The 10,150-nt window shown below is 40.9% G+C and overlaps 1 protein-coding gene across 1 annotated transcript in view; it reads right to left on the bottom strand.

The window, feature by feature from the left end:
• Positions 1–10,150, bottom strand: part of BIRC6 (baculoviral IAP repeat containing 6) — a gene marked incomplete at its 5' end in the record, with an annotated part of 326,913 nt that overhangs the window by 256,151 nt on the left and 60,612 nt on the right. Inside the window, 2 exons of the mRNA XM_025197634.1 lie at positions 2,647–2,872; positions 5,480–5,629. Of these exons, the coding sequence (XP_025053419.1) occupies positions 2,647–2,872; positions 5,480–5,629 (376 nt within the window). The remainder of the gene's footprint in view (positions 1–2,646; positions 2,873–5,479; positions 5,630–10,150) is intronic.

Below are 10,150 nucleotides of genomic sequence, written 5' to 3'. Positions count from 1 at the left end.
GACCTTGTGGCTGCCTATAAGTTCATCACGGGGGCACAGAAGGGAATTGGTGAGGCTTTACTCACCAAGGCGCCCCTGGGGGTCACAAGAAATAATGGCCATAAGCTAGCAGAGAGCAGATTTAGACTGGACATTAGGAAGAACTCCTTCACAGTTAGGGTGGCCAAAATCTGGAATGGGCTCCCAAGTGAGGTAGTACTCTCCCCTACCCTGGGGGTCTTCAAGAAGAGGTTAGATGGGCATCTGGCTGGGGTCATCTGAACCCAGCACTCTTCCCTGCCTATGCAGGGGGTCGGACTCAATGATCTACTGAGGTCCCTTCCGACCCTAACATCTATGAATCTATGTGGGGGAAAGCAGCTCCTTGCCCGCCCCATGGCTGGCATTCCCTGCTGCAGCCACTTGCAGCCCATGTGGGGCCGTCTGGAGCAGGTCCGGGCAGTCCCACATGGGCTGCGAGTGGCTGCAACATGGGCCGCTGACCACAGGGCGGGCGAGGAGATGCTTTCCCCACCCCCCACACAGCTTTTCCCCGGGCTCCTTCCCTGCCAGGGGTCCTTCCCCCACTTCCCCCTTACCTGCGGTTCTGGCACGGGGCATACACATGCTCCCAGGCTAGAAGCCCCTGCCGGGGCTTCTGGCTGGGGGGTGGGGCCAGACAGGCCCTGCTGTTATGGGAGCCCCCTGGGCTTCCCCTGGGTCCTACTGCCCGTGGTTCCTGTCATTTTTGACAGGTTCCTGTCCGTATGCAATGCTTTAAAAGAAAGATAAAAACTTAAGATAAGGAGTTATGGAATACTTACCATTAGGAAAGTCTCTCACTAATTTCTAATCACTTAGAGATTACTTTTTTGCCTAAAAATAAGAGTTCATACTCCTTCTAATATTCATATATTTATATTTTACTCCCCAATAAGCGTGCTTTATTTTGTTGCTCTTCAAATTCAACAGTTGTCTACATGTTTTTGATACACTGCACTCTGACTGGAAAATCACAAGTTATTTCATGAGGAACAACCCTATTTTTCTTTTGTGCATGTGGCTTCCTTATATAGCTAAATCCATGCATCTCCCCCCCCATCTTCCAACTATTGTTTTGGTTTGGTTTGTTTTTCGAAGAGCTACCATATTGAAAACCTACCCAATTTGATGTCTTGATATAGGAACTCTGGAATTACCACTTTCCATTGTCACCTTCCCATTACAAGGTTTCAGTTCTGGCCTCACCCAATCCAGCTTTTTCCTGTTCAAGGCACAATTTATTCCTTACGCATCTTTTCAACTTTCCTGGGTCCCTGTCTATGTCACTTCCCACTATTGTCTGTAACACACATTTGTTTCAGCATTGCCTAAAAATGTCACTAGCATGCCGTGCAGTCTCTTTAAATGAGCAGCGAAGACGTTAAAATTTGGTCTGATATCTTACAGCACCTTACTACGCATAACCCCTTCACTCAATAGATTATCATTTTTTATTACCTTAGTATTTGCTTCTTCAAGCATTCCTCAGCAAACTGTGCAAGTCTCATAGCCAAGGTAATCTGAGTAAATTTAAGTAATTTTTTTAACAGGCTGCAGCACCATATTTTGGTTTTTTTAAGGTTTGAAACCTTCTCAGAAGATGGCCATTAGGGCTGTGCAAAGCTTCAGTCACTGATTCAATTTGGAGGAGATTTGGCCAGCTTTGGCGGCCAAATCTCTGAATCCAAATCGAATCAGAAGACCCATTAATCTCTCCAAATCAAATCAGAAGCCTCTGATTTGATTTGGAGAGATCCAACGATTCGGCCGTGGACACAGCTTTATATGTTTCTTCTACTTACCTCGAGGTACCAGGCGCAGCTCGTGAACACTAAGATGGTAGGGTGGATAGAATGTCCCACAGGAGTGCAGGGGGGTCCCCCGCCCCCTCAGTTGTGGACTTGGAAGTGGAGCAGAAGTATTTCTGGTCCACTTCCAGGTCCACCGCAGAACATGTGGGGAACGCCCCTGCCCCCTGGCTTGGCAACTGGTGTGCCTCCTGGGTCTGGCGGGGGAACACCTGGGGTCCCCCCCACGGCTGATCGCCGAGCTAGAGCGGGGCAGGCGGGAGGGGGATCTGCTGTCAAGCACACGGGGGACCCCCCGCGCTCCTGTGAGATGCTCCATCCACCCCACCATCTCAGTGTTTACAAGCTGCACACGGTACAGTAAAAGCTCTGTTATCTAGCATCCCCCAGGAATGGGGGATGCCGGATAACAAAATATGCCGATTAATTGAGCGGCCCCGGACTCCGCTTCTCCTGCCGTTTTATTTTATTTAGGCTGGTGTGCATAGTCAATGTTTCCCAACTGAAATGGACAAAACTTAGGTCATAATAACAACTTTCATTCATTCTGTGGTTCTTATATAGAAATACAAAGCTATTCAACATTCAACTTGCTGCAGTCTTCTCAGACAGCTCCTAAAATCTCAAGAAGGAAGGACAATACAAGAAGTCAAATATAGAACAACACTGAAAGTACAAGATTTTCTTAATTCACATAATTTCCCTGTACAACTATTTTAATTTAGATCAAACAAGCTTCTACTGTGACACCAATTACAAAATTAGCTAAAGCAAAAAACAAATACTTTATTTTGCCTTAGACCATTACTTTACTTGCCTGTCTGTCTGAAGCTTCCACGTCCGAGTATGCTGAGCTGCATCCCCATGGTGCTGCTGATGCAAATGTTGAGGATGCCGCCTTTGCTGCTGCTCCTGTTGGACTTCCACCCAGCATGGAGGAACAGTGGCTGAAAATCGTGGGGTCAAGGTCTCAAAGCGGGTCAATTCCACCAAGGATGTCAATGTTTCCAGGGAAAATTGTTGGTCCACCAAAAGATCAACTCCTGAATGTTTGTTGAAGGAGGTAAAAAGATGTTTACTATATCACTCATCTTTTCTAGAAAAGCCTAACCAAAATTCCAGAATTAAGCTATGCAAAACATATGCTCATACTTAGGATTTCTTTTGTTTGTTTTGGATTTTTTTGTTTTTAAGGGAAAGATCAGCTAGTTTTGAAGTCATCATACCCAAAAAAAAGCAAGCTTACTCAAAAAAAAATGTTTAAAGCACTTTGAGCCATTCTCAGAGTTTACAGTAATGCAGATGCTCTCTGGGAATGCAGCAAATAGCAGAAAGTCATCTTAACCATCTATGCAGCTGTAAACCTGGTGTTTCTTACTATGTATTGATTTACTTCGTGAAAAATTTAAACAAACATCTGTTTACAGAAAAATGTGGAAGTTATAGAATTTCTATGCATTCGAAAAACCCCAAGACATTATTTATATTTCTGAACACTGTATGTAATATGTTCAATAAGTAAAAATTACTATATTATTATGGTGGGTTACTGGAGCCTCATAACTAGAAGAGATTCGCTCTTTGAATGTCAACAGTAGTTACTTTAATGGAGTGTGTACCCCTCCAACCAGGTACCAGCTGAGAAAAAAAAAAAACTTACTTTACAGACGGTCCTATTTCAGTCTGCTTGAAGTTTTTTGCAAAGTCATGTGATTTCTTTTACATAGTAATATTGAATTATCTGGCAAGTTAAAATATCAACAGCAAATTCAAAATGATTTTTTAAAATCAGTCAAGAAAATAAATGCATGTTGCACAGTATGTCTAGAACGTAGTCCCAATGAAAATACACTGCACTGCAATAAATTTCCTTTCCCTTCCCTGGGCCAGGGAGTTTTAACTGGTTATCTAACAAGGATTAAAATGGTTTATTAATACATTTCCAGAAAAGAAATGATAAATTCAACTTGAAGCTAAAGTTGTAAATACACTATAAAGATGATAAAATCCTGGTATGGACATACACAAAAACATACCTCTACTGCTATCCACCACCAGTTTATTTCTAACCGAATATTACCTCTTAGACATTTCTGAAGTATAAATTAGCAGGTACAGAAAAACTTATTCTGTTGGTTATGTTTACAAATGCATGCCATATCCAACACCTATTCTCACACAGTCATTTCAAATCCATGCTAGCTGGCAAACCTCCTGGGCTCAGCCAGCTGAAATTAGGACTTTACAGCCCACAACCAAAGGAAAAGGGCCTTCTTTCTGAACTGATTTTGAGGCATGTGGAGAAGAGAGAGGCAGGAAACAACTAAAAAAACTTGCCACATCTCAAATTTCTCTCATTTTCACAACTTCAGCAATACATTCAGGGAATATTTTTGCCTTTCAGTGACCAGTGCATTTTTATGAACCCAAGTCCATCATAAAGTGTGAGAATTTCAGGCTTATTTTTAAAATTTCCCGAGCTATTTAATAACTGGGTCAAGCAATGATCCTGGTAAGATGGCTACAAATAGGTTCTTAATCAAACATAAAAAATGTTAGTATGACAGCTGTTACTTAGTATATCAAGGCCAAACACTTCCTAAAGCTAGGCCAGCGTTTTCTAAGTTACAGCTGTGCAGTTTAGTTCTATAATTCACCTAGTTTTTACTAAGATCTCTACAACAACCAGACCTAATTGAACTTAGCCAGCATCTGCTTGACTCTTTGCACAGCTTCTAGCCTATTTGGTTCAAGATCACATTAAAATGGCATTGAAATAATTTTACCCTGTTACAGAGTGACAGGTTCTTTGTTCCTGTATTATAACGCAGAGTTGATGTTATTTGAAAGTGTCATTCTGCTCTAAAAAAAGTTATTAAAAACTATGTTATGGAGTATCTTGTTTAATAACATCAAGTATTCCATGTCAAAATATGTTTACATTTTATAAATTTAAAAGTTTTAAATATTCCCAGAAGTGGCAATACATTGTTTATTCTTAAAAAATAAAAATAAAGAAAAAAGGATGTAATGAATTACAGGAGACTATAGACCCCTTTCTTTTCTGCTTAATATATTTTAAAATCAAAATGGTCTATTTTAAAATAACCTTAAAATAATTTTGGAGAATGCTAAGCCAATATCAGTGCTCAGTCTGCTCAGTAACGTTTTCTAGTTTTATTAAATATGTTGTAGAACTGTGCAAAGCAGAATTTGAAATGGGTACAACAGGCATAAATTAACAGCTGTGAATTCAAGTTCATTGAAATGATATAGGAAGTTCAGCTTTGACAGGCGATACAAATTCTACCACATTTAATCACCAGACACGATTTTTCCTCTCTGTCTTAAGTCCAATAATACATGGACAAAAAGTACTAAAAGAAATATAGGAAGCAGCACTTCAACTTCATGAGCTCACCTGCCACTCTCAAAGTGCTGTGAACTAATAGAAGACCAATATTAACACAGAACCAATGCTGCCCAATCAGCAATTACAGAGCCCCTGGGTTAGAGTATTTTGTCAGCCCTCTCTGTTGAGCCATGAGCAAAACTACACAATCAAAGAGCACTTTAAATGCACTTAGAATAATAGATTAAATGCCTTCATGTGACTGTATTTAAGCATAGCATCGTTTCAAACAGTTTACCTGTAATGCCTGGACTAGAAGGATTAGACAAAGGTTTAGTGCCTTCTGATGACTGCTCTATCCCTTTAGAAAGGGATCCATCCACAAGTATATCAGCTTCATCTATGTCATCACATGTTCCTCCAATCTGAAGGAAATGAAGTTCTCCACCTAAAACATGATGGACAAAAAAAACAGATTCAAACAAATTCATATTAGCTCAAAGTCATGCAACACTGCTTTTAGTTAACACATGTATAGTTATGTGGTCATCGCGCACAGTCATTTTTTTTAGAACCCATCATATACAAAGTGCCATTAACTTTTTCAGGAAAGAAGAAACACATGACCAGACAAGTATCCATTCCAACTATGAGTGGTTCTGAAGGACAAGCTGATCAGCCAAAAAAAACAAGAAACCAAAACAAACCAACCCCCATCCCCAACCTCCAAAACCCGCTGCATAACTACAATGGCAATTAGCTATCCACCTTTCCAGGCCCAACCCACAGGACCACTGCCTTTGCAAGTACACAAGCATTAATACCATTACATCCAACATTACAAATCACTTCTGAAAACAGGGACTATCAGGTTATATGGACCTCACAGTCCACTAGGTTAAGAATATAAATATTTTTAATTTCGAAGTCACCATCATTTTCATAACCCCACCTGTCACAAGTAAATACAATTTTTCTCCATTGTTTTCTGTATAAAATATTTTTATTTTGCAGTTTCAGGTAGATTCCTCCAGCTTCTGCCCACTCTCTAGCATGGTGGAAGTCTCATCTGCAAGCATTATTGTCTATTTAGTTTCCATGGAGAAGGTCTCCAATTCCCATGTCATCCAAAATGACAGAAGTTCCAGTAAGCTTCATAAAGATCTCGACTATACCATAGTCTTGCATACATGCCCCAGAATGTAACATGCATCATGCATTTGAAAAGCAAAATGAAGTAAAAAGATTTTTTCTACAGTTATAGCTGCAAAGAGCAGTGACAGTTTCTAATTTTCAGCTGACTTGCTCTCCTTTTCTTCCTTACACTGTGAAATAAGAGGAAACCAGGAGCAGTTACCAGATGCCAGAACTGCCCTAGGAAAGGTTAGTGTGACTGGTGGAACATCAACACCATTAAAAACAAGAATGAGAGTGTAGTTAACACCTGTCAAGTAGAAAACAATAGGACATTAAGCCAATTAACTTCTTCAGCTACTTGAATAGTAATGCAACAGCTACTGCAGTATAGAGCAGGAATAAAAAACAGAATGCATGTATTCTGGGCAAATAAATCAGCTTACCTGCTTAATACATGCACCCCAATCTTAAGGGCCTGATTTTGGAGGGGAAGGTATGTCTTGCATGTGAGAAAATGATATTTTAGGAAGTTAGTGTTTATAAGCAAAGTAATAGTGAATCCCATATGTATCTATCTAAAAACCTTGTTGGTGTAACATGGCATTATCCTGTTAGGACAGGTCAGGTCATACATCTGGAAAGTAAAGAAAAAACTTATAACAAACTAGTCCTTCCCCTCTCCAAAGCAAAGGCACATTAAAAGATAATCCCCCTCCAGCAGACTAACTATGGAGGCAGAAAGAACAGTCTTCAAGTAATGATGACCTACATCATTTGCTATGGGAAGTAAAGATGCTGAAGGAGTTATGAAAAAAAAAGTTTCAGGTCAAAGTTGAAGACAAAGGTGAAAATGATTAAGTTAATAAAATGATGGCAGAGGTGGGTAAACACAGTGATTGAACAATATTACCAATCTGAACATAAGATTCCAAAGAAATAAAGAACCAACTAAAGCTGGAGAACATGGAAAATAGAAAAACAAAAACAACGCAAGTTTTAAGGAGGTAATTTCAGAGAAGACTGAAGGGAGAAACTGAAGTGTGCTGAACGGTGCTTTCCTAGATGTGTTACATGGGACAAGGTTCTTTGGGTGAATCTGGTATCTTTTATTAGACCAACTTAAATAGTTGGAAAACAATTTTTAAGCAAGCTTTCGAGTTCAAAAACCCTTTGTTAGGCTAAGGAAGTTTCAACAGTTGGTGTGTGCTCTTCCTGGATGGAATGAAAAGTAAAGTAAAAGTAAAATCTACATCTTCACTGACTGACTGCCTGTCTTGTATGCAGACCAGCCCAGCTTCTGGCTTCTTTACTTTTCATTCCATGCAGGAAGAGCACACACCAACTGCTGAAACTTCCTTAGCCTGACAAAAGGTTTTTGAACCCAAAAGCTTGCTTAAAAATTGTTTTCCAACTATTTAAGTTGGTCTAATAAAAGATATCAGGTTCACCCAAAGAACCTTGTCTGCCCATGTCCTTAGACCAACACGGCTACAGCCTACACCCCTGTTACATTGGACACCAAATCTTACATTTACTGAAATAATTCTTTTTCCACACAATCCCCAAGAGGCTCCAGGAAGAAAAATAAAAAATGTCCATCCGAATTACTACAAAAGACAAAAAGAATCCTGGTAACAGTGAAGCAGACAACAACTGAGCGAGACAATTCTCTAGCAGCCCACAAAAAAATTATTATCTAGCAACATAAATGCTAAAACTCAAAAGGGAACTGCATTAGGTAACCACTAGGCTTAGAACTAACAGTATAAAATACAAATAGGGATTCCCACTTAGAGCTTACATAAAGTTAGGAAGTTAAGTGTCAGATGCAAAAGAAAGGAGGAGGGAATAGGCACATCAGATTGAAACTAATGTAACAGGAACAAAAATACCACATCTGAACCTCTTCAACTGGGAATCAATAGATCCAAGAGAAGATTTCATAGACATTAGGGCTGGAAGGGACCTCAGAAGATCATCAAGTCCAGCCCCCCGCCCAAAGGGCAGGAAGTCAGCTAGAGTCATAGGATCAATACAAACAATACAAGAAGATACAAAAAAGCAGGGCTGCTCCATCTCCCACCAGTGGGCCAAATGCAACCTGCAGAGCCATTTCATCTGACCTGTGGGGCTCCCTACAGACCCAGAATTTTGGAGGTGGGAGAGCAGTGGCTATTAATATGGCCACCCCTACTCCTCCCCGTGGCCAAATCCCCAACCCCAAGGCATGCACAGCTAGTTGGAGCCAAGTTGCACCCACTTCTCCCTTGAGTTGAGCCACATGCTCCCTCCCCAACCCCAGACCAGATCATGCCCCTTCCCACTCCACTGAGGGGTCAAGTCAGGCCCTCTTCCTCCCCCCCCCGCCACGTAAAGTCTCCTTTCCCCCTGCAGGGTCACACTGCCCCCCAGCCCCTTTGGCATGGCCAGATGGTGGCTGCCACATTGGCCCTAGGAGCTGGATAGAAACCATTCTTCAGCCTGTAACTGGATCTGGCACTGCCCATCTGGCCTGCCAAGGAATAAGGTTGAGCACCACTGCACAAAGAGAAATGTAGCAGCAATAACATATACAGAATAAATAAGCAAGCATATGCAGCATGGATAGGCTTGGCAGGATTTGATTTTTAAATGTCACCTGACACTGACAGACACTGCTAAATTTCACCTGACACTCAGACTGACAGAAAAATATTTCTGTCACCAATCATCAAAATTTATAGAAAGCAGATATTAAAATAAAAAAAAAGGTGTTGGGATAGGGGTAAGGACATCTGGGGCAGGGGGCACCACGTATGGGTGTACACACAGCAGCTGGTGCAAGTGGAGTGGGGGCTGCGCATACAGTGATCCTCTGGCAGAAGCTTAGGCAGCCACTACAGGAGCTGGGGGCTGTGATGGTAAGGCTGTGTTGGGGGGTAGGAGGGGGCAGACTTAGAGGGGCAGGGCTGTTGGCAGCCAGAAGCCTGGAGCTGCCAGCCACTCACTTTGCCCAGGTCCCAGCCAGGCGCTTAATGGCGAACACCCAGTGAGCCCAACCCAGACCCTGAGTGATCAGGGCAAGGTGAAACTCCCTCCAAGCCCACTCTGGCTCAGCCCCTGAGTGATCAGTTATGCTTTACTGATTTATAGATATTTACTTTTTATATTTTAACATGATTTTATAAAAGCTTTTAACAGCATGCTGTCACTATTTAGTTGTCTGCCACCACACCCCTTTTGCACAATCCTGAAAATTTAAAAATCAATAAAAATAGAAAGAAATGCTTAAACATCAATTTTAACCATCAAAATTATTAAAAAATAAAATTTGAATTCTGTCAAGCATGGATTAATGGCATTCTAAACAACAGACATACAATAAAATGAGAATTGGGATTTACAGCTCATGGTCAAAACTTCAGAAGTCTACCAATTTACACATCAGAACCAGCAACATCCAAGCCCCATCTATGACGTCCTATGTATCATGACATTTAGAAGATAAACTAAGTGTGGACAGAACACGTTATGGTCAAGATCCTATTAAAAAAAACAAAACTATGATTCTACAGGAAAGACTTAGAGGTCTAGTAACTTTCTAAAAATGGATTTGGTTATTCTGGATGCTATGAGAATTATATTAATGATAAAAGTCAACTATTTAAAAAGGCTGTTAAAGAGGGATACAAAGAAGAAATAGGATGGAAACTAATACAGTATCCCAGAAAAAAGGGAAAAGGAAGCACAGGAAAATAAATACAGGAGATAAAGACTGAAATCTTTACTAAGGAGACTCAGGCCCAAAAGTATAATTAAATGATTCTCCTCCCAGAGAGCACCAAAATATAAC

Source organism: Alligator sinensis, unplaced genomic scaffold (genome assembly GCF_000455745.1).
Source record: "Alligator sinensis unplaced genomic scaffold, ASM45574v1 scaffold489_1, whole genome shotgun sequence".
Taxonomy (NCBI): domain Eukaryota; kingdom Metazoa; phylum Chordata; order Crocodylia; family Alligatoridae; genus Alligator; species Alligator sinensis.
This window is presented reverse-complemented; position numbering and strand designations above follow the sequence as displayed.